This window comes from Balearica regulorum, chromosome 1, assembly GCF_011004875.1.
Source record: "Balearica regulorum gibbericeps isolate bBalReg1 chromosome 1, bBalReg1.pri, whole genome shotgun sequence".
Classification (NCBI taxonomy): Eukaryota; Metazoa; Chordata; class Aves; order Gruiformes; family Gruidae; genus Balearica; species Balearica regulorum.
In genome coordinates this window covers 114898006-114923709 of record NC_046184.1, presented here as the reverse complement: position 1 = coordinate 114923709, position 25704 = coordinate 114898006, and the positions used below count along the sequence as shown (strand labels likewise).

At 38.9% G+C, this 25704-nt stretch overlaps 1 protein-coding gene and 1 long non-coding RNA gene across 7 annotated transcripts in view; one reads left to right on the top strand and one right to left on the bottom strand.

The window, feature by feature from the left end:
- The window catches only part of LOC142604355 (uncharacterized), a 29907-nt gene extending 23789 nt beyond the window's left edge, over positions 1–6118 (bottom strand). For both annotated transcript variants that reach the window (XR_012838220.1, XR_012838221.1), the window contains exon 1: positions 6038–6118. This is a non-coding gene — a long non-coding RNA (uncharacterized LOC142604355). The remainder of the gene's footprint in view (positions 1–6037) is intronic.
- The window catches only part of GRIK1 (glutamate ionotropic receptor kainate type subunit 1), a 169943-nt gene that overhangs the window by 118032 nt on the left and 26207 nt on the right, over positions 1–25704 (top strand). For all 5 annotated transcript variants that reach the window (XR_012838217.1, XM_075770417.1, XM_075770427.1 and 2 more), the window contains exons 8-11: positions 15500–15607; positions 19829–19942; positions 21092–21295; positions 21796–22019. Coding sequence is in view for 4 of the 5 variants with exons in the window: in XM_075770417.1 (XP_075626532.1) it covers positions 15500–15607; positions 19829–19942; positions 21092–21295; positions 21796–22019 (650 nt within the window). In the remaining variant the exon portion in view is untranslated. The remainder of the gene's footprint in view (positions 1–15499; positions 15608–19828; positions 19943–21091; positions 21296–21795; positions 22020–25704) is intronic.

The following is a 25704-nucleotide window of genomic DNA, read 5'->3' as shown; positions in this document are numbered from 1 at the left end:
AAAAAAAGAAACTACTAAACTGTAGGTGTGATGACATCTCAGGCAAACATACCATAAGACTGCCCATAATTTTTGCTTGGTTAATGTTATTGTTATGTTATTATGGTTGTATATAATTTCTAAAAATATGTGATAACTAACAACAGCCATTCTAGAAATTGAGAGAAAAGCAAGTCTGTAGCTCTGTCCTTTTTTCACCACTTAATTCCAATTCTTTTACAGATTGTTTGAATAGTAATCAATATCCAGAAAATAATTCAGCCAGTATTTCTAAAGAAGTAAATTGCTTCATGAAGTCATGCACTATCTATCTCATGAGAATGCATCACTGAGCTACCTTGACCCACAGTTGTTCTAAAAAAATACACATTTTAGCTGAAATACCTTCACTCTTCCAAAAGTTCAGTTTCTATTATGAATTTCCAATGGAAACTTTTCCTTTAGGGAAGTGTGTGGAAATGAAAATTGGAAATTATGTGGGGCTTCCTATGTATGCTTCATCTTTTCTCCGAGTTCTTGTCCATGACGATGTGGTTCTATCAAAGCCACATTCATTCAGGACTTGTAGGCTGAGGTACAAGGTAAATGGTGGCAGCACATTGGGGCATACCCCTGAATCCAGAAATATTGTAGGAGCAAACTGAAAGACAAGACATGTGGAGGTTACAGAACATGTAGAAGAGCTGTCATCACTTTCTCCAAACCTAAGTTAATTTTTTAGAATTGCCATTGGCAGTACACGACATGGTGATTCACCTACACAGAAAGCATTGAAAGTTCCTGAACTAGTACTCTCCACACAGGGCACTTTATGAATTTTGACGTTTCCTTCTAAGCTTCTGTCTTTGAAAGTATAAAGAAAAGACTAGACTTACCCCAATACTCAGGGACCTGACTTAAAAATAAAGAAGCTTTGAGATACTTTCCTCACTGCAAGACAATCATGGGAACACCCGGAGGAGACAGGGTAGCAGCATTGATAAAGGTTATTTCTCTCGCACTGACATCAGCCATGCTGTATCCAGCTCCCTCACTGGGGAGGAGGTGAGAAGACTGTAGTAGGCACAGTAAAAGACAGGAGAAAATTGTCTCATAAGTGCCTGTAATAAAGATGAACTTCTTCCTCCCTTCTGATTTGATCTAAGTGGGAACCTTTGCTCTTGTACGTCTCAACCTCAAACTAAACGAGGGAGCATTGCTACTCATACAATTTCTTGTGCATTTTAAGAATAATTATCATGAAATTGAAAGTTAGCAAAAGACTTTGTATCAGCAAATGCATCTGCATAATTCTACAGTGGTGACCTCCTTATTTTGGGTGATGCTAAGTATATAGCATAAGGGTCCTGTATCCTAAACCAGAAGAAGTACTTTGACCAAGGGCACCAGACGTATCTCAGCAGATCCAACTCAAAGCTTAAACAGTTATACAGTTCACATTTATCATGTACAGCTAGCTTTTCTTGCATGGAGTCAGATATGTGAGCTAATTGCTGATTGTTTTGCAGATAGATAGTGTCTTTCATGGTCAGTAAAACACTGATTTAAATACTTTCAGAGTCTTATCTTCCTGTTTCTATTCTAGCCAAAAAAGATGGTTGATGAAAGTACATGATAAGGTTGTCCTGGTTACGGCTGGGATACAGTTAATTTTCTTCCTAGTAGCTGGTACAGTGCTGTGTTTTGGATTTGGGATGAGAGTGGTGTTGATAACACACTGATGTTTTGGTTGTTGCTAAGCAATGTTTACCAAGTCAAGGACTTTTCAGCTTCTTGTACTGCCCCGCCAGCGATGAGGGTGGGGGTGCACAAGAAGCTGGGAGCAGATGCAGTCAGGACAGCTGACCCAAACTGGCCAAAGGGATATTCCATACCATATGACGTTATGCTCCGTATATAAACTTGGGGGAAGCTGGCTGGGGGTGTGATCACTGCTTGGGGACAGGCTGGGCCTCAGTCAACAAGTGGTGAGCAATTGCATTGTGCATCACTCATTTTGTATATTCTTTTATCATTATTATTATTGTTATTATTATTATTATCATTTTCTCTTCCTTTGCCATCTTATTAAACTGTCTCTGTCTCAATCCATGAGTTTTACTTTCTTTTTTTTTTTTTTTTTGTTTTGATTGTCCTCCCCATCCCACCTGGGGAAGAGGAGTGAGTGGCTGCCTGGTGCTTAGTTGCCAGCTGGGGTTAAACCACAACAGGTTTAATAAGACAGTATGACATTTCTCATAAAGGTTATAACAGGTGTTGCAAACTAAATAGCAAATACATTTGGACCTTCCTAGTTCATGTTATGATCTGATTTGATCAACAAGGATAGATGAACTGTATAAATTAAGAATCAAGCAAAAAGGCATAGAGAAAAGATGTCAAGCAGGCAGAATGATAGTTTGGGCCCACATAAGTAAAATTTAATTTTGTTTTGTGATATGGTACTAACAGTCTGTGAAGACGTTTTACAGACTGGTCTGAAGACAAATATCCTGTACTGTGGTCTAAATAAACAACTTTCAGGCAAAGAGGTTGCATGCAATGAGTCTTGCAGGTGCTAGACCTTACCAAGTACTTCAATGGCTCTGTGGTGGTTTTTTGCACTTTATTTCAGTGGTGATAAGAACTGCAGTCATCTCATTTGCTTTGTGGGCCAATGCTATAAAATGCCAGACTGCTGGCAACAGAAAGGACCTCAGAAGCTGCCTGGACATGAGCAGAGGTCAACGTGGATAGCCTCCAACTTGTACAGCAGCTGATAGGCTGCTTCTCTCTTCACTCAGCAGATGGCAAATTAATTTTTTTTCAGCCTGTCACTGTCCTGTTGGGAAGTCAACATTCAGGCCATATCCTGTCCTCAGGTATACACAAGTTCGTTTCTTCCTTAAAGCAACTGGAAAGTGGATATCCTAGGGCAAAATACTGCCTTTTGATTCATGCTGATCTGAATGCATGCACATTAGAGTTGGTTTCTGAATTGTCATAGTACGTGAAAACAAAAGATGGCTAGTTTAATGTGAGAATACTCCTCCCTTGGCCTTACGACTTTGGGTAAGAGTACCAGGTAACAGCAGTAGGAGATACACTGCCTAATTTTCTTAATGACCAAGACTTGAAGTGCTACCAGCAAGAGCATAGGAGAAAAGCACTAGCAAAATGTCTCAACCTACAGACTAATCAATTGTAGCAACAAATAAGAGTAATCTTCTATGCTCTAAAGATCTCAGGAGCTAATACTGACTGTAGAAAACAGTTGGAAATTTGCAGAGAAAAACAAGGCTGACCAAAGCCCCCCAGCTCTGAGGATGGCTTTGAGGTCAGAGAGGTCACCAGCTAGTTCCTGCGAAGGAGAATGTTACATAAAATACATTGTCTGGGATCAAGACTCTTCTACAATAGCTCATGAAGACCTTTTTAATGAAAAGTAAATCCCTGTCAGAAGCTTGTCTTTCTCAGTGACCTAATGTCATTGATATCTAAATGATATTTTAATCTTTTACCCTTATGGAAGCACTCACAGGGAGTACATCTTACCCACACCCAGAAAGAAAGAGGAGGTCATTCTCTTTCTTCAGAGAGGGAAAAAGGAGAGAAAGTATGATTGCACCTTTCCTAAAAGGAATATGTATGTAAACATGAAACAGGTGCTTATAATTGAATGATCAAATTCCCTGGTAATGTCCACCTTAAAGCATGAGATAATCCCCAAAACAATGATTGTCTGTTATTCGATTATCCTCTAGACCAATGTGAGCTCCCCTCACTCAAATCCAGTAACAATTAGAACAACTGCATAGAGAAGTATTTCAGAAGAGAAAGATGCAGACTTTATCTTGAGTGACATTATTAAATCCCCTCAAACAGAATCACACACACAAATCTCAAAGATTAAAAGAAATCTGAAACATTTATATCTACATTTCAGTTTACATTATGGTTTTGACAAGATATTTTTCAAGCACATTTAATTAGTAGATACGAGGAGTGACAGCAATCCATCTAGATTCTGCATCGAATAATTGATTCCTTTGGTGGTGTGACATTAAAAGCTCTGAAGAATCCTCTGAGCTGAACCAATTCTTTGTGTAGACTAATGTAACGACCACAGAAAGCAACACGATAAGTGGACCTGGTTATACAAGCACTTCCATGGCTGTAAAACTTCCAAGCCTCTGTCTCAACTTATTTACAGTTAGACTGTAAAGCCAGCCTCACTCAAATGCCTTAAAGCTCAAGAAACTCTTCCCTTAAAATTTGTAAAGGGTTTTCCAGCCCTTTGCTAGCTGATTCTCATTTCTACAAATAATAATTGGTATGCTTTATAGAATGTCTCCAGCTTGCAACAAAGACAAGGATTAGTAAAATTAAGTCCCTGAAGAAGCCCGCTTAAATTATCATACCATTTTTCATTGTTAAAGACTTAAAATGAGACCTTAATTTAGCTTATTTGTATACAGAAACAGAACTGTAAACATTCTACAGCTTTTAAAGCATCTTGTGTTGTGTCACTGGTCTGTGGATGACACTCTGCTTCAAGAGTAAAATTAATAACAAAAAAAAAAGACATATCCAGTCCTTCCCTGTACAAGAAGACAGCAAGTGACTCTGCATCAAGAAATGAAATTATGCAACTTTATTATTGCCTGCTTTTTGAAACCATGATGATAATTCAGAACATGGTACTCTCTGTTCTGGTTACATTGGCTATAAATGTTTTTATTTCATGTTTCTTCTTTACAAAAAGAAAAGAAAAAAACCCCACCTTATCCTATATACAGAAGAATGTAATTCCTGAAATCTTTTCTTCCAAACTCAAGGCATTTAATCAAATGATAGCCTTGCTCTGTAGAGAAAGAGTCCTCTCCATCAGCATAATTAGGAAGACTGGGAAACAAAGAAGCATTATAATTTCCAGTCACCACAAAAAGAGCTGGGAAGACCTGCACCACAGGAAAAAAGTCTTGAGGAACCTCTGAGCTGAACCACTTCTTCATGTAGACTTAAGACCATAGAAATCAACAAGATGGGTGGACTTGATCATACAGGGACTACCACGATTGTATATCTTTCAAGCCTCTGGCTCAACTTATTTGTAATAATTCTTCTGAGTGAAGATGATTCAGTGCGTTAGTTGCTAGCCCATGCTTGCCTCTAAAACCAGCTGCATGTCTACTTCACCCGTGCTGAGAGTGTACAAATGATTTAGAAACTCCCGTCTGTCCTGAAATATCTGTTCTATACACACTTATTCTAGACCTAGTTGTTCTACAATAAGAAAACAGTAGAGTTCTCTGCTTTTTTTCACATTTTAGTGCTGTTTTGCAGCTCTGAGACACTGGCTTTTTTCAGCACATAAATGTTTAAAAGTTTATATCCTTTAAATCTATGAGCTGTTTGATGTTTACCCAGCACTTTAGATGGATGGTGGATCTCATTTTTCTCTTGGTATGGAGGAAGCAAGCAACCATCCTCAGGACTGCTAGATTTCCTAGGAAGCTCCAGTGCAGGGAACAGAAGACAGAACTAATGAGTTCAAGATGTCGTGACCATGTCCAGATTGATTTTGTCCAAATCTGATGAGCTGACTAACATTTTGAGAAAAGGGCAGGAATGCACAAAGTCTTGATTAACTGGTATCAAATCACAGGATGTAATTTTCAGGGGATTCTTGATAATAACTAACTAAATCTAAAACAAACATAAAACATCATTGGAAGAAGAAGGAACTGAATATTCTTCATTACAGGAAAAGTACGAATTTAAAATAAGACAGAAGGGAAAGCAATCCATCTGGGGAGATATTAATCTTTTTTTTTTTTCTTTTTTTTTTTTTTTGGTTACGATTGGCAGCATCTCCAAACGAAGGAGCACAAAACGTCTTGTAAGATAACAGCACATTTCTTTTGTTTCACGGTCCTTTATTACAACCAAACTCAATGTGTAAGAGTATTTTCATGGGACTAGAAATCTACAGAGTGGAACGAAAAAAGAAGTCAGCAATATGAGAGTCTGGATGTCAGAAGAGCCAAGAACTCACCATCTCCCCTGCTGTCTGAAGAAAGGTCTATGTGTCAGTTACCTGATCTCTCTGCTTGCACAGATATCTCTATGGACGTAATTGGGGAAAGACGACAATAGTTCAGCTCCAAAACATAAAATAGCATCTGTTCTCCTGCATCTTTGTCATTGTGTTCTAGGGTTGAGCCAATGACAGTGTCTATAGATACTAGCTGCAGTTATTTTCCAGGCTCTGATGCAGCAATATTTAATTAATCCAAAGAAAAGCAGTTATTTACTTCAGTAGGACTTCTCTCATTACATAATTTCATATTAGGATTTGATACACTTTCATTAAAATAAACATTTTTCTTTGTGTCATGGTTTAACCCAACAGGCAGCTAAAACAACCACACAGTCATTTGATCACTCCCCCACAGTGGGATGGAACAGAGAATTGAAAAGAAAAAAAAAAAGGTAAAACTTGGGGGTTGAGATAAAGACAGTTTAATAGGACAGAAAAGGAAGACAATACTAATACTAATTAATACTAATATTAATACTAATAAACACTAATACTAATACATTCTAATGCTAGAATATATGAAACAAGTGTTGCACAGCACAATTGCTCACCAACTGAAACTGATACTCAGCTAGTTCCCAAGTCAAACTGCCTCTCAGCCCGCTCCCGGTTATATACGGAGCATGACGTCATGTGGTAAAGAATATCGCTTTGGCCAGTCTGGGTCAGCTGCCCTGGCCGTGTCCCCTCCCAGCTTCTTGGGCACCCCCAGCCTTCTCGTTGACAGGGCAGTATGAGAAGCTGAAAAGTCCTCAGCTGCTTGGCAACAGCTAAAACCATCAGTGTGTTATCAACATGATTCTCATACTAAATCCAAAACACAGCACTCTGTCGGCTCCTAGAAAGAAAATTAACTCTATTTCAGCTCAAAACAGGACATTTTTACTTTTTAAAAACTTACTTCTTGTCCATAAAGTAGTGGATGCATTTCTGATATAAGCCTATTGCTGTTTCTTACTTTGAACTGAAACCTCTTAATTAAAAGAGCAAAAAAAATGCTAGACCTGCATCCCATGATGGTTTATTAGAAAATAAAGGTCAGCTTTCCATAACGATAATGTATGGCTGAGATTAATGCCAATAGGGATTCATATTCTGCAATAAAATTTCAAATGGAAAATCACTTAGTTTATACAATGATCTATGCATAGATTGCACAATAATGGTCCTAGAACTTGCATACCAGGAATAAATACATATTGAATTGATAAAAGATTATCTGCAAGGTTCTGATACTGTGATATCTAAAATCAAACAAGAAATCTAACAGAAACATTATATACATTTTCTTCCGTTCCATTTTTACTTGCTTAAATATTATCTGGAAAGTAGATTTGTTTATAAAAAAATGAGCAAGAATTACTATAAAGTTATTTTATCTGAATATATGGAGGATATTTTGATACTTGCTACACAAACACTTTTTTCAGAACATATTTTATATGTCCTGGCCTATTAAAAGTGCTTATCATTTACTCCTCACTCATGTTTCTATTTAAGTGTTAGCACATGGCCTAAACTAGATGATACTTATTTGTATTGGAAAAAATTCTAGGAGCCCTAGTCACATCACCATCCAGCCATTCGTCTTTGTTCCAAAGAGCTTACGCGATAACTGTTAAATGCAGATGATTTAGATTTTGGAGCAGTGTGCTCTCCTTGAAACAATCTGTTCCTCAACCACGCAACCTCCCACTCACTCATTCACAAATTTTCCAGCACTTGGTCCCATTATCTCAGTTGGAAACGACACAGTGCTTTGCACCACGCACCGCCCCCCCCCATAGGCTCCTTGTCATCCTTTTTCTCCAATGGGCTGATGTCACTGTAATAGGACAACAGCTCAGTTGGGGAGGACATTTCCCACTCAAGATGCTGCGTGGGAACACCAGAGCTTTGGCTTTGACTTCTGGCTCTGCCACAGACTCTGTGCAACCACGTACAAATCACTTTGGGCCAGCTCCAAAAAGTGTGTTGCTGTTACGTGAGAGCGTAAAACCAGTCGTTGCTTGGTAGGCTCTTTCAACTTGCTGACATGATCAGGCTGTTCATCATCCATGCTTGTAGTTACCACATCACTCTAAAACAAAAGTAGCAGGACCTAAAATCTAGATAAAGACGACCTGTAGCTAGAAATGCGCTGGTTCCCCTCTGTAAAATGTGGATGATGGCTTTTGTCTAGTTAGTGGATTGAGTCTGTTAGCTGTGTGGAACAGGATTTCTCTCCGTACTATTTCGCCTACACAAGCAGGATCTGTTACAATAGGATCCCCATCGCCATTAACAGTGAAGTTATGGTGTCCAAGTTCATAGTCAACAGCAATCCCACCCAGACACTTTAGTGACAGTCTTGTTTGTGTAAGACAGACTCTGCTATTACTAGGAAGAAAAATTGGCAAGGTTTGACCTTCCCTTCCGATTCTTCACACCCACTCTGTCATCTCTGATATTGATATGAAGCAATCTGGTAGGTGTAAGTAAGCTTTAAAGGAACTCAAAGGCTTTTCAAACATATGCCCTGAAATGAATCCACCTAAGCCGTCATCATCAAGTAGTCAGGGTTCATTTGTCAAATTTGTCACACCAAAAAGCTTCATATGACTACCCCTGAACGTCATTAAGCTCAACCGCTGCTCTGGAAATGAGTGTTCTTGGGTGGCTCACAAAACAGCCTGTGACTTTCCTAAGAAATGCCCCTTCTTTATTTGCTCACCATTTCTCTTGTTTCAAGGCTGGAGTGTGCTCAGTCTTACAACAGCTGCCTAAACCCCTTCCTAAGAACAAGCCTACCCCACACCTCCTCTTTTCCATGCCAGTGCTGCTTAGTAAAAAAGCCTAGGACTGTACCACTCCTGGACCTCTTCTGAGTAAAGATGCTATGAAGCATCATGATTTTCAGTGGGGTAGATAAAACCCTGTAATGGTGAATGCTGAAATTCTTTTTATTGCATCTGTTATGCTAGATTTGGACTGGGATAATGGAAAAGTTATACGCTAACTCATTATATTCCATAATCCTTGAGGATCTTTTTTAATAAGAGGATTAATTGTAAGAGCTGATAAATTGATGTGTGGCTGAGAGCATATAATGATTTCCACTGTAACTAGAAGCAATATCACTCATTTAGAGCTATCAACTGTCTCTGCAATTCTAATAAAGCAGGAGTTTTCTCTCCCAAAAGGAAAGAAAACCAAAGGAAAATTAAAGTAAACTTTCCCTTGGTCATTACCATTTTGGTTAGTATTTAGTGGTATTGTTATTTATGGTGTTGGAAGGTTTTGTTGTAGAAAAGTGATCTGTGGTATTCTGAGCATGTGGCCACAGTAGGTTTAGGTATGGGTATGTTTTATAAATTTTTCAGATATCTGATTTTGCAGTCATGAAGCAAAAGTTTGGAGCGAGAAAAAAAAAAAATGAGAAAAATAGCTCACTCACTGTCTTGTCCCATGTCATAAAGGAACACAATCAATGTCCTCCTTACATGTGCATGTACGTGTACATTTGGGGTGTTGAACACTACTGCTTCCTGAATTCCAGGTCAGATGACTGCCAATGTTTTTTTTTCTATTGTTTCATTCATCATTTAAAAAAAAAAGGAAAGAAAAACAGCAGGATGATGGTGGTGTAATTTAATACCTTTTACTTCACAACTGTGGTTAATTAGAAAAGTACCTTAAATCAATAACTGATGCTCAGTTTTACCTAGTAAATTCTGATAATAAACAAACAGATTATAACACCAAGAATTAAAAATAAAAATATACTTGGCCTATATATCCAAAATTACAAAACCAGGGGAAAAAAATCAGTACAATTACTTGCCTGTGTAGGTTACCTTTAACATGCTTGGGAAAGCAACCTACCAAAGGTCAAGATAATCCCACTGACAAAATTGAGTAGACAGAAAAATATCCTTATCTTCCATTAGACTTCACTCTAGCTTCTGAATGTACTTCTCCCATACTGAAGAGTTCAGCTAACCAATTTCTGTTCCAAGCTCTCATTAAATGTGTGGAAAAACTCTGCTGATTGATTGCACGCCTTTAGGATAAGGTTTCAAAATGTTCAAGTTACACATAAACAGCAAGAGCAAGAAAAAAAAGAGAGAGAAATAAAAAAAATAGAGAGACTGTTTTACAAAATAAATAACTAAATATGGCCCATTCTGTCGTTCGGGAATTTCTTAAACAATTGCAGTAGGGTTTTTTGTGTGCCCAGATGCCTTTGTAAGGCTTTAGAATGAAGATTGTCATTTAGCATTGCACTTATATCCAAGAATAGTATTCACATAAGATGTTGTTTATCATCAATTTATGATACTTTCATATTAAACAATAATTCAGGCTTCAGTGGCAGAAGCAAAGCGTCCAAATATCTTGCACAAAGTCAGACTCAAACCTGGTATTGTGCAGGTTTTTGGAGCTGAACAAGAGAACAGTTCATTTTTTGCAACAATACTGTGCTAATATAGCTTTTCCTCTTGGTTTTTCACTCAGAAGTTTTATCAACATCCTTTGTCTATTTATTTTAAAAAATTGTTAAGAGTGATGATGGTTTCTCCTTATACCATTTAAAGTAGATTCATTATGTACACATATTTCGTAAGTGTATAGTCACCATTTTATTTGCATTTGGGAGTACATATGTGTATCTCACCTCAGATGCTTTCTTCTAACATTAGCTCCAGACATATGTTTAAAATGGAGGGGTTTATTTTCTGAACAGTGGGAACAATAGAAGGTTAAAACTTGAGTTTGAAACTCTAAAGACATTGCTTGATTAATTGCAAGTGGAGGTCTAAGAAACAGGTTCAGAAAAACTGTTTTATTTCACAGGTTATTGGAATAAGTGGAATATTAATAGAGGAATGGAAATGTCTGCACATTATGAAACATCATTAAACATAATAGTTTAAAAAGGTAAAATAAGATTATGCCTTTGCATGTTTGTATTGCGATGGCACTTTGAACACTTTAAAAAGTACCTTGAAAAATACAAAGTTTTTTAATCTGAAACAGTATCTGTCACTGGGACGCTGGACTCAGAAAGAAAAAATATGTCATAGGCAGATAAACAGTTAACTAAAATATTTGGATAAACATATATTGAGTAAGAAAAAAACAAATACATAATAAAAACAATCCATTTGTCTGAGAAAGATTTACACTTTTGTGTGCAGTAGTGCAATACAGTATCTACCAAATTGGCTATATCCCATTGAGGCTATATCACAAAGCTGAAGATTTACTCAGTCAATGCATTATATACACCGTACATTATGATTTCTTGATCTAGTTATATCTTGCTAATACAAATCTGGAAATATAAGTGAGGTCTGGTAGAGGCAAAAGAAACAGAATATAAAACGTATCTGTTGTTTTACCTTAGTAAGTCTGGTAGCAGCTGAACTAATTGATTCTGTGATTGAACTGTTGATTGGCTTTGGCTGAAACTAAGGCTGCTATAGTAATTGATTCAAGATGATGAAGTGGAAATTGATATAAAGACCGTATGATGATGGTGTGAATTTATAGCAAGCTTCTGGAGTGTTTGCTCTTAGAAGCTGAGTCAGCTTCATTTTCCAGTTGTTATAATTGTCCATCAATATATTTACATGGAAACCAATATTGTAATTTGAATATTTAACTCCAGGTGTCACTTTGTAGTTTACCACAATTAGGGGTTTTTTAAGTAGTAAAAGTAGGAAGCTTCAGAGTTTTAATTAGGTTGCTTTGTACATTTTTGCCTTGTCAAGTACCTGACAGCCTTCAGACATGACTGAAGACTTACCTGTAATCTCTTCTATCTACTACTTTTTCAATGCTTCATAAGAAAGGGTCTGAGTGGCTACTGGTCCTGTATAGTTTACTTCTCAACTACCAGTTGAAACCAAGAGATTGGGTTAATTTCCCATTTAGTTTAATAAACAGGAGAAAGTCATCAAATGTTTACAACTTAGAAATAGGAATAATAATTATCTGATAAAACATGGTATTGAAGACTGTGAGACCTTATTTTGAACCTCAGCTAAACACTGCATTGCCCTACTGCTGCAGTCCAAACTCCTGAAAGAACAGCATTTCCTTGCAGTTCTGTTGTCAGAGGCAGCCTGCAAGCTTGCATAAATGAGATCTGTTACAAACAGAAGCTACTGAAACTCACATTTTTTAATTAAGCTGCAAGCTATACTCAAAATTATACCAACTAAATTGAAAATACATTCTCTCTGCAAGAGTTTCAAATTGTGCCCTTAGTTCCTCTAATATTAAAGCAAGGACAGAGTGCAAAAAAGCAATTTCTTTTGATGAATTACATGATTAGGTTCTGATTCAACTTTTATTATATCCTGTAACATTTAACATGGAGTGTCACTAGAAACAGTAAAATTGCTATAAATCTTGCGTATAAAAGCATGAAATCTCATTGCTGTGTTAAACAGTCGTGCGGTTTCTGACTATTCAGAAAGTTCTGCTTCATTTCTGTTCGTTAATTGTATTTGAGGGCTGTGCAACTGCTGCCTATTCTGTTTGCCTGAACGCGGTGCCTAATAGGCACTCGCATCCTCCATTTACCTGGCAGGCGTCTAGAAGTGGGGGCATGGAGCTATGTTTTCGGGGCAGCCATACATTTCACTGTCTTTGCATGCAGCAGGCAGTTGTGCTTTAGGACTCGAATTCTATTCAAAGCTTGGAAGTTTTACCATAGACTTCAGAAAGCCTGGGATGGACCGTAGGTTCCTAACTCATCCCTTCCCTTTGTATCTGGAGGAAAACTTTTGTTTCTGATCAGGAAAGAAACATCACCTGTCTGCCTAGACATGATGCACACACAGGCACCACAACTGTCTTGAAGTCAGGAATTAAATTACCTTCGCTGGACTCAAACCCAAATGTGTTATTCTTATTTAGAATAAATAAAATAAAAACAGGAAATAGAATTTAGAATTCAAATGCTGTTTGAGGCATGTGTCTCACTATTAGGGTCTGAAGAACATTCAACACTTAAGTTTAACTCTTCTGAGAAACACTCCCTGAGTCCTGGTTATTATTTAAGTGACATTTGGGTCTTTATTTGATGGTCTCAGTGGGAATTAAGTTGACAAAGGCTATATGCACTTCTCTGCTACCTTCAAATTTAAGCATACACCTCTGCAGCTTGTAACATCTTTTCCTTCCTTTTTTTTAGTGTGGGGGGTAGAAGCACCAATGTCTATTTTCAAAAGTGAGCTAGCATTTCACCATACAAACCTGTTTTTTTACAAGAATGGAGATGTAGGCTCCTGATACCATTTCCAAAAATAACATATTGGTTCCTTTATTCAAGATCATATCACGTTAGCAGAGAAGCTGAGCATCTGATATGTAATCAATAAATGTGAGCATTTCACAGAAGCAAATTGGCCTCTGAGGAGGTATTGATCTCTAAAGATCATATTTTAAAAAACGTTCCATCTTTATGAGTAAGAGATGGGTGTTGTGTCAGAGTAGTAAAAAGACAGACGGGAAAAGAGTTATAATGAAATGCATTCATGTGTGTCCCCTCCTGCTATCTTAATTATATCAGCATACACAGCCACAAATGTTTCACTGTTTACAGCTGAGATTTCATATGTTCCCATGTCATTAAGATGGAAAGTCTCGTAGAAAGGTTGTTGCATTTGCGCTTTTCCATTCTTATGTAACTTCAGCATGCTTAGGAATCCTGCTATATTTTGACAAAATTCTAGACGCACTAGATTTGTCTGAGACACATGGTGATGACATCCCAGCATCTGAGATTAAATCCTGCAGATTAAGAGCTAGAATTCAGATTTAACAAGAAGGGGAGACACCATTCTGTAGGTCTGCTGATTTTTAATGCAGCTTTCCTTATGTCATCCATCTACAACAAATTAAATGAAACAAATAACAATGTGCAGTAGAAAAGCTTATCATTTAAGAATTATATGGCTGACACACATGAAGAAACTATGCCATCATTTATCATCAGCCTTTCTTGTATCTTTGAAGAATGTAATCTAATGTGGGAGCTCCCAAAAATAGGTTATAAAAATTGTCTGCAGTTTGAAATCCATCAACTACTTTCTTTTATAGATAAGCTTCAGCACTGGGGACAAAATGGGGGCTATCAGAGAGACAGATAGCTCTCATTTAAAAGAAAGTGAGCTTGCTGGGAAGCCTACAATATACAGAAAACTTAAAGTGCAGAGGAAGTTAGTTCTAAACATTGATCCTGCTGCACTGAAGAAGCGTTCCCCAGCCCAGGGAATCATCATGGCTATACAGACTGAAGTGCAAAGTCCACCACTTCAACTTACTCCTGGTGCTAATGTTTAAAAGAAGGAGAATGCGATTGCACTTAATTATGATAGAATGGTAAAATGCTGCCTGGATGAAAACTGACCATATGTAACTTGCACGCTCTACTTGAAACACGTATTTAAGATTTGCATATACCTTACACTACAAAGTTTTTATTAGGTCTGTGTGACTGGGTGATTTTTTTTTTTTCCTGAAAGCCTGCTTTTAGAGCCATCATCATGATGCCATCAACCCCGGTGAGCACAGGCAGTAGCAGTGCTCCTATTAGGAGTGATACACCTCGTTTCCTTACTTGGGAGCTTGTGTCTTCTTCCTTGGTGATGGAAACTGAGTAGAGATTAGTGAAACAATTCAGCTCGGATTTGCAGCCAAGTCCAAGGACGTTAGGAGTCCAACACTGGTGGGGGAGATGTAACCACAACCTGTCCTGGAAAAATCTGGATTTCTGGGCCCTGAGTAGCAGAGGCAGTATCCATCCCATGAGACCAGGAAACACATGACTGAAGTGTTGAGAAAGCTTTGGTGATTTGGGATGGTTAGCTACTTTTGTTCATTAAAGACCTTCTGGGGACTTCCGTTCAGCACTGATTGCCATTTGTTACCCATTCGTCATGGAGAACTTACAAGGTCCTGGGCTGGGGTAAAGGGGATCCCCCCAGAGAGGCTGGTGGATTCAAACTGTCGTCCTCCAAGGTTCAGACCCAAAGCTTGGACAAAGCAGACTCCTTTTTTAATTTCTCAGTGAATTCTTATGCGGTGCAAAATTGCCCTGTCTTTAGGCACATGTAATACATATTTTTATTCTCTCTTCAGTCTATCTTTTTAGATACAGTACTAGATATACGTAAATCAATATATATAAACTGTTACAAACCTGTGCCTGATTGTTAAATACAAAACATATTGAAGAGAAACTAAACGAGAAAAAAGTTGAAGAAAGTGGTTTTTAATCAAAGTAACAAAGCTGCATCTGTTTAAAAAAAGCTATTTGGAAGTGATACAATGCTACGTTTAATTTAAAATGCAATATTTGTCATGGCTTCAGAGTAGTTCCAACTAATGGTTACAAGGAAGAGTATTTTTGTGTTCACACAGGCACGGTGGGATGGCCTGACAGGGCGCATAACCTTCAACAAAACGGATGGCTTACGGAAGGATTTTGATTTGGACATTATTAGCCTGAAGGAGGAAGGAACAGAAAAGGTAACCAGATCTTTTGTAAAACAATGACAAAAAGCTAATTTGACAGGGCTGTAGGAAAGTCCGTTCTCCTCAGCTTGAATCTCCTGTGCTTGGGGTAAGAAACACTATTCTCAAGATTAGTTAGTTCCAAGTTAAAACGGAGCTACTAAGGTTGTTTTATTATATTATAATGCATACCTTGCATTTTGAGGTATGGGATAGGAATTTGGGACTGGCACAGGAATCTGGGACTGGCAATAATTATCTGAATGGAAATAATTATTTTAAGTGCGCATTATCTTCAGCTCTTACTGCTGTAACTTGGTGTGGTAAATTAATATATATAGATAAAACCTAGGCTTATCTTCCATGTACTGCTTTTAGTTAATGTGACATGAGGGAGAGAGGAAAGAAGGTGCTTGAGTAATAACCTCAACAAGAGTTGAGATGTTAAAAATCCTTCATGTTTTTGAGATTAGATCTTTTCTCTTTCCCTAACATCCCTAACTGCTTATCATAAATTGTGCTGAAATGATAAGACTACAGGGGACTGAGTTGTAGCATCTTTGTTTGTAAACAGAAAGTTCTGCATGATACAATTTCAGAAACTGGTTCTGCATTCAAACAAAAGACAAAATTCACGTTCCTTCAGGACACTCAGGGAAGCATGCCTCTGAAAAAAAAAAAAAAAAAAGAAGAGTCTTGTTTTCCTTACTTTACCACTTATAAATTCTCCTGAAGACGCTGAGGTGTAAGGCAAGGAGAGGTCCTTGACTTGCAGAGACTGTAGGAAGGAGCCCAAGGCCACGGACACTTTTGGCCATGTTTCACGCTAGCTGGATGGCTTTGCTGCTGGCATCTGAACCCCTCTGTCACCAGCCGGGGACCACGTGGGGAGGGGCCCTGGAGGGAGGCAGGGTGGCCTTGCCCTGGCCCTCAGCCAGCAAAATGGGCTCCTGATGGGCACCGCAGGGCTCCTGCCACCGCCGCCGCCTAGGAGGTGGCTGCTGGGGGTGTCCAAAAATCCCTAACACAGGTAGCACCACCAGCTCATGTCAGCTGCAGACAATGTTGTTCCTTGCTCTGCGTACACTGGCTTGACTCCGAATGATAATTGATGGTGGGTTAATTGAGACTTAAAATGTAATTGCTCCCACACAGCTCTCCAGACTGGTTCTCTTTTCATTTTTAATGAAGCACTCTGTTTATTTTTCTCTGTACCAAGGCTGCTGGCGAGGTTTCTAATAATTTATATAAAGTGTGGAAGAAGGTTTGTACACAGACAGGTGATGCAAAAAACCTTTGGGATGGGTCTTCAGACTCATCCTTTGGGTTTTGATAATGAATCTTATATTGCAGTTTAGAGACAACAGTCTATCTGAGAGTATGAATTTTTCTGGTAGAATAAGTTTCACCCCAAGTGGGGACACTGTAATTCCAAATAGTAAAAAAATCTTGGCAGGATTCAGCTTTTTCACCATTTTTTAAAAAATATTATTTTATTTCTTGGGAGTTATGCCTTTCCTCTCTTTGAGTAGAGGCTTCTGGCTGCATCAAAAGCAGTCCTTTTGTCAGCTGTTATCCTTCCTGATTCACCTAAGATTCACCATGTGTGGTAAATTTACACCATTTCAATTGTGCATTAGCCTGAGCAGCAAAGACTGTTTTAACATGCCGGGTTGGGGGTTTTTTTTGCCTCCCACAAAATGCGTATTGTGCAGGCGATGTTCGGGCATTGTTGGCCCAAAATCTTGACAAGTGTGTTATTAGCTCCTTACAGAAAATAATATAGATGATTAAGTGGGTGCTGTCATTCACTAACATATGGAAATTGGAATTAAGCTTGTTTATAAAAGATCTAAATCACCGCAGGAATCTGAGCCCTTTTGTAAGGTGAGGTGCCTCTGCCTGGTGGATAAGTCACCGAAGTGGGAGTCAGAGCCCAGCTCCCACGGTTGCCATTCTGAAAGGAGAAGATAACTACTTCATTTACCACATTTAAAGTGTTCTGGAGTCAGAAGATAAAAATTTATTATAACACTTAGAATTATATTTTGTTTTGTATTTCACACAGATCTTATTATTTCCCACCCCTCCCACATACACAGTTTAGAAAGGTTTTGGTTTTGTGTTGTTTTGAGAGGGATTATAATGCTACAGAGTCAACCGGTGCAAAACATCCTACAGCACTCTTTTTGTGTTCTTATAAAGCACATACTTAATAACCTTGTTTTAATCTTCAGTGAATCAGGCTAAGGCACAAAGGCCCCCATTTCCCTCATTACTGGTGAATAGATCATCCTACCTGACATGCAGAACGCTATTGAACCAATCTTGCTTTTGACTCTAGGCATTTCGTGTTATGCTGAATTGATTTAAACCAAATTACAATTGGTTCAGAGCACAGGCTTGCTGAGAAGGGCATATGACACCTCTCAAACGTGTCACTAAACTGCAATAAATCCCCCGGATTCACCATAGTGATGTACTACCTCGGCCTCATTCTTCCAGTGCCCCTCCGACCTCCTCCATCGCTCTAATCAAGGTTGACCTGCGGTGTCATTCTTTTATCCAGATGTAGAGTCGTCTCTTGGTGTATTTTGTATGCACTGTGACTGTGTCGCTCCATGTTCTTCATGGTTGTTCTCCTCTTCCCTGCTGCCAGCCGATAAAAGCATATCAAGTCAGAAACAACGAGCAGAACGGCTTTTTGATTAACTCAGCCACCTTGGTGCAAATTCAAGGACACTGGTTATTTACTATATTCCTGGCACAGGCTATCATAATATCCAACATTTTATTTTGTGTGTACTTTCCAGATCAGTTTCCCAACCTGATCTAGTTTTGGAAACAAAGGGAATGACTGATAAACACTTGAAAAAATAATTTTAAAAAATGGTGTGACTATCCCCATTAAGCATGCTTTGGAAAAAATGTTTGTGAAAGGTGAAAGCAATGGCACCCAGGGGCACAAACCCAAAGTTTGTTTGAAATTATGCAGTTATTACTCCAAATCCACACTCAGCAGGCACAAACTAATCTGCTGGGTTTGGTACAAAGGCAACACCATCGCTGCCTCAGTTATCAACCAAAGAAAAAGAGTCCAGCCTGGGTCTGAAATGACTGAGTATCTGACAGCAGAGAGAGACAAGTCAGGACACAGGACAAGTCAGTCTTAGACTTACTTTGCAGCTTCGCTGGCAATCCCAGCAGGGAGGATCTGAAAGAGGATCCCTCCCGGGTAGAGCTGAAACATGCTGGCAGAGCAGCGCGGCGATGCGAATGGCTCTGGATGGCTGATGTCAGTCCCCCAAAACGTCTGTCTGGTGCTCTCCACAAATGTCCAGTACAAACCAAACTGCCTGAGCCAGCCCCTTGCCTCAAGTTTTTTCACATCAGCCCTCAGCCACGCAGGGTGTTTAAATCCAAAGGGGAAAAAAAAAAAAAAATATGCTTTCAGAGTGTTTATGTTAAGTAAATATTTATCTCAATAAATCAACACGGTTATAATTTCAGCCCTCAGAAGGCGTAGATACAAATCCACTGAAATCATGAAGATCTTTCCTTAGAGGCTTTGGATTGGACATTAAATACTGGAATTCTTCACTATCTCTGACGCTAGAAAGGAATTTGCCTTTGGCCAATTATATTTACTGAACAAATACTGATCAGTGCATGAAATGGTATCACCTTGCTAGCTCTGTCATATATAGTAGTCAAGAAATGACAGAATAATCTTTGCTAAACCTGCTGAAGGCACAGCAGAAGCAAAAGGCCAGTACATCCATCAATCTGCTTCAACATATTTATTCAAGCTTTTAATCTGTTATATTGGAAGAGAGAGGTCTTGCCATATGTTTCAACTCTACCATTTACAAAATTTAAAAAAAAAATAAATCATAAAAATAGATATTTGACATTTCTTAGCGGAAAACAAAGCCAACGTGTTCCACTTTTGTCACAAATTGGCTAATACACCACTGTATTGACATGCCTTATACTCTTACAGCTCATTCATTTCCACCTGCTTTTGAAAGGGCGGTATGTTCCCTGTGTTTTCTAAATCAGCCATTTGATGTTGCTGCCTTACTCAGACCTACAGCCGTTTCCCTTCTCTAGCATTTCGTACTGCTGGTGTATCTTTCTGTGATGGCTAGAGCCAGTACACACTCTTCCCAGGCGGTGAGCATTTAGGGAAATGTTTCGGCTCGGGCAGCCACTCACCCGCTCTCTTCTGTGCAGATTGGGGTTTGGAACTCATACAGTGGCCTTAACATGACGGACAGCAACAAGGACCGATCGACCAACATCACGGATTCCTTGGCTAACCGGACGCTTATCGTCACCACCATTTTGGTAAGCCTCGCTGGGCGGAGGTGACACCTCAGGCGTTGCACATTTGCTGCCTCCACCCTGCACTCCATGGCTGTTTTCCTCCACAGTAAACAATGTTTTGTTAAACTAGCCTGTTTTCAAGCATTTTTTTTTTTCATTTAGACTCAGAATTGCCATACATATTTATCTGTCCACAAGACTGATTCAAAAGTACCCCACTGCCAATGAAAGACTCTCGGGAACCTCCGCCTCCAAAATTGTTTACCTTACTTCAATATTTCAGAGGTGAACCCTGCATACTTTTCTTCCCAGAAGAATTAACACACACACAAATACTTAGCTTTGTAGTCAGTGCTTATACATCCTTCCCTTTTACTGAAAATGAGATGAAGAGGACTGAAAGAGAGTAGCAAACAGTGGATAGGCAGATTGAGCTATGTCCTTGCTGTGATAAATGGGAAATATGCAACTGGGTATTCGCAAGTTGTTCTGCCTTGTGCTTTCCCCCTGGCCAGTAATGCAACTTTTTTCAATTATTTTGCCTAATTCCTCAGGAGGAGGGAAAGAGCTCAAAGACTCCCTCTACACTCCTTTTCTATTGCCAGAGGTCTTTTGCCACATGAAACTGCAGAAACCTGCTTGCCCAGATCTTCTTCTATTCAAAATCCTTTAAAAAGAAAAGCAACAATGTACTTTGCAATCTACCTATGCCATTCACCATTTTTTTATGTGAATACCTGCTCAACTCACAGCTATTCTGTACATATGAAGGTTTTTTCCAACAAAGATTTATTTCTCACAGAATATAAAATTGTAGGTTCCCCTTATGGTGCTTTTTCTCCTTCAATATCCCTTCCTGTCCCTTAGGGTGGGACAATATAGAGTACAGATCTTGGGTCTGATTTTGGAGCTGCTAAGCACTGCTTTAATTAAAGCTCCTGGGAGCTATGAATGGTCTGTTCCACTGAAAATTAGGGCCCTTATGCTTATCACTAATTGATTCAGTCAATTTGTTAACACACCTAAACCAGCTTTTAATAGACACGGTAAATTACTGGTTTCCATCTAATTGCAATCCATTTATAAAATATTAACATAATTTAGAGAAACTGATATAATCCAAAACAAATCTCATTTTTATTGCTACGTGTCTACTGTCTTTTTCTGTAGGAAGATCCCTATGTTATGTACAAGAAGTCTGACAAGCCCTTGTATGGAAATGACAGATTCGAGGGTTATTGCCTGGACTTACTAAAGGAGCTGTCAAATATTTTAGGCTTCATCTATGAGGTCAAACTAGTTTCTGATGGTAAATATGGAGCCCAGAATGACAAAGGAGAGTGGAATGGGATGGTCAAAGAACTCATAGATCATGTAAGATTGAATCCTTCTCTCTTTATTCTGCTTTCACCTGTGGTATTTTATATGAAGCCAGCCCAAATGAAATGTTTGCTTTAGTTTTCATTTTTTTAGAGCCACTGGTCTGTCTTTATTGCCATTTGTCAGAGTAGGAAGTCACATCGGTATGTCTCAACCAACAGTTTGCGGGTGTTGGGGGGAACCTCCATCTGCGGTGGGGTAATGGGTACTGAGCTAGCTGCCCACCCCTTGGCTGCAAACTCCAACAGCAAAGGCTGAGCTTCCACTCATATGCAAGTCACAAATCTCCCTCTGACTGCAAAAAGAGAAAAGAGGGGTTTTGTACCATGTTCATGTACCAAACAATACCCTAGCAATGTTAAATTTTGTCGCATGCTTCGGATTTATAGTCAAATTTGGTTTAATTTTTAATACTTGAGGGGAAAAATGGAAGGAACAGTAGAGTGTTTGCTGAACATGAAAAAGAATGAGCATTTTCCCATTTGTGTTTTCAGAAAGCTGATCTGGCAGTTGCTCCTCTCACTATTACCTATGTAAGAGAGAAAGTAATTGATTTTTCCAAGCCCTTCATGACGCTGGGAATCAGTATTTTGTACCGGAAGCCCAATGGGACAAACCCTGGTGTTTTCTCCTTTCTAAACCCTCTTTCTCCTGATATTTGGATGTATGTTCTCCTAGCCTGCCTTGGAGTCAGTTGCGTCCTCTTTGTCATTGCAAGGTAAGTCGAAGACGTAATTTTAGATACATCCATATTAATTACCTTTCCTCCCATAGGTGTTGCATGAGCTCTGCAAAGTAGATATAATACTATCCTGAGGGGTTTATCCAGTCCTAAACCAAAATGCTCTAGAAGGTCTCTCGATATTTTCACGTCAACACTGCTATCACTTTTATTATTGCAATGTGATGAGATTTTCCTTTCCTTAAGGGCTGAATGGAGAGAAATACCTGATGAAATGTGTCAGCCCTTCTTTGTTAGTACACAACACCTCAGCAGATTACATGTTGAAAAGCAGTTTGTATTACTTGCATGTAAGCACTTCTCTGTTCCACTAACAGTGCATACAGTTAAAAGGTAAGAAAGAGGAAATGAACATATTGTTGCTGAAGGATGTTAATTAGCTCAGCTCATTTGCCTTTGAAAATACAAGATGATGTGCCCAGGAAGCTGAAAGGACAATTTGCAAGGTGATGTATACCCAAGGCTCTCTCCCAACGCTGTCCTGAGGTGCACCCTGCCTGTCAGTGGCAGGCTCCTGGTGAAGTCCCTATTCAAAACCAGCAGGAAATAAGCACATACACACCGCTTTTCCAAATGAGGCCAAAGCTCATAATGTTCTGAAAGGCAGGTGCGTCACTCACAAAGTTTCCAGACCAGTGGACCACATTCACATCTCCAGAGGGCCAGCAGAGCACTCTATAACCCTTATCATTGAACTTTACCTTAAAAACCCTGGACAGCTGATATGGTTTCACAAACTGGATACAAGGCACTTATCGTGGCCCCAGAGATGATGGACCACAGTCTGGGAGTCACTTGCTCTAGGGCTTTGAACAAGAGCAAACCAAGTGTGAACTTGTCAGAGGAAACTGGTCATTGGAGGCATATTTTTTTTCTATTTTTTCTATTTTTTTCTATACTCCTGAATAAACCTGGACTCCAAACTAGTATGGTTACTGTCCTTTTCTCCAGATAGCAGCCTTGGAATTTCATTTCCAACTCTGTTTATTTGATCTCATCCTATCCTTCATTTTTTCTTTTTATAATTAAAACATAAATATTTTTATTAGTGCTTCGCAGCGATTCATGTTTTGGTTCTTTTTACTGAGGATCCCTAATTAAGCCTTTCTCCACTTCTGTTATGTATACTTTTGCATATACAACAATATATTCCACATTAATAAAATATATGGAAAATACCCTGAGAAAACATTTATACTATGAAATGTAAGAATTGAACTGATGTATTATTAGAATTCCACACATTCACATCACAGCAAAAGTGACAGAAATGCTGCAGGTTTTATTGCAAATGATGGCATTCAACTTTAAGAAGTCAGCAGTAATGTACATATTCCAATGTATATATTCCTCATTCAAAGGTCACAAAATAATTGTAAACTGAATCATTAATTCTGCTAATATAGAACATTGTGTCTGACTTCCAGTTCTGTGTCAGCCAGGTCAAATTAAGCTCTTGCTGCTTTTCTTCCAATTCACTGTTTTCTTTTAATCAAAAGACACAGCCCTGCAAAACCTTTATTGACACGAGCAGTTCTGCATAGAGTAACTGGCTTCAGACATACATTTCTCTGCGGCCCACTGGAAAACACTTGTTCCAGGTGGACAACTTCTGTGAATAATTTGCTTGTTTGCCTGTTTCTATACAGGTACCAAAGTACAGAAATTTGTGGGATTTGCCTTTTCCATTAAATTGCGGAGAATGTGAAAAAGGAGGAGAGGAATTAGAGGAGGAGAGGTCATGGGTTAACTTATTAGCATTGGCCCTAGGTAAAAGAAAGAGTTCATCCATCCCTGGCAGCTATGGGACTGTATACAATTAGTCATGACTCCCCACAAGCTCTTGCAGTGGCTCACTGTACCATAAATAATAACTCTTACTGTACGCAATTCATGATCTCATTCATGACTAATATTAAATCTGCTTGACTGTGACAGATTGACTTTTCTGCAGCTGTGTGCCACGACTAAAAACATCCCCCAGTCCTCTCCACCTCAGAACAGGCTGAAGGGAAAACAAAGCCCGAATTATCCTCGGCGCTTCTATTTAAAATAACAGCATCGAGTTTGCAAGAATAAATAAGCATCGGGGTCCTCTGTCTGCTCACAGAGCTGCCTACACATAGACGCTCGGCCAGGAGCAAACCAAAGGGAAATGCTCAGTGCTCACAGATCATCGGCTGTGAAACCTGTTTGCTTTACTCTCCTGGCTGTTAAATATTGCTCCAAATCGCAGTGTAGTCTTTGGGTAAATCCATAGGTTTGCCCTGTGTAACTGTGTTATGTTTTCTTTCTGAAATCTTTCTAAAAAGCAGTAGTTCCAGGAGCAGCGTAACTAATGAAGCCTGATTTCCCTCCAGATTTGTGTCTCATGGTGGATTGTGATCACCAGTTGAAGTTTGTTTGCCTGTGTGTTTGCTTTCCCTGCAGCTGAAGGATTTATAGGCGATCTTTCCCATGCGGATTAACCGATATGTAGCGAGTTGTGAGCTCATCCTGCAGCTTCTCTCCTAGTGGGGCTACTACCGCAATGTTTCACAACACGTGCAGGAGCATAATAACCTCTTAGGCCTCTACCTATTTGTCAAATGTGGCTAAAATTATCTAAAAGGTTACATGTCACTGGAAGTATAGACCCATACACATTCATAATACACAGCACAAAACCCGACTTGTAACAACTTAAGTATATCATGTTTACATACCATTCACATAACCCACCTATTTTAGGATAAGAGGAAAAGAACGTAGTAGTTCAGCAAAACAGTTAACATAATTTTCTGAATATTTAAATTTTTTCTGACACAAATCCTTTTTTTGAACTGATGCCTAAAACCAGTGCCTAATTAGATCACAACTATATAGGCTGAAGAAGTACACAAAATTGTGTTTACATGTCATATTAATTTACTTTAGAATTTATTAATTTTAATTTACTCCAAGAAGCTAAGCCATTCTTACAGTCCACATCTAAACCTGTTCATGTCTCCAAATACATTGAAATTTCCGTAAGATTTGTGAAGTGTTTCAGCAAATATTGGTTAGATTGGTTGTAAGAACCTCAGGAAGCATCCACTTCTTATCACTGCCATAGTAAATTAAGCATCAGTTCATGGAAGACAAATACTTGGGAATAATTTTCACAGACTGGGATAATCTTCCTGTTATTTCTTCAGACTTTTCAGCAGCTGAATAATTTCTCATTTGTCTTTGAACCTTATGTAGCACTGTCATTGTTATATTAATTTTTAAACTCAAATGCTGAAGATTTTGTCACCGTGAAGGGTTACAGACTGACAAAGCTCTTTTCCTAAGTACGCTGGCAGTGAATGAACAAGGCGTTTTCTGCCAAATTTTCCCTTTACTGCTAATGCCGTATCAGCTGTAGCGTTGATGTCAATGATAGAGATAGGTAACTGAGGTAGCCATCAGTCGTGAATAAAGTCAGACAGAGCCTGTATAAAAAGGTGCTTATGAGACCTTGAGCATCTCATCTTTATCAGAAACCTCAGCATAGATACTGCAGAAGGTCCAAAGAGGGAGAAAACCAGGGGAAAATGGTCAGGAAACCAGAAGGTCTGAGCAGTGAAATAGAGCAGAATTGTAAGCCAGCCTCTTCTTAGAGCTCAGCACAGCAATAGAAACACAAGAAGAAAATAAG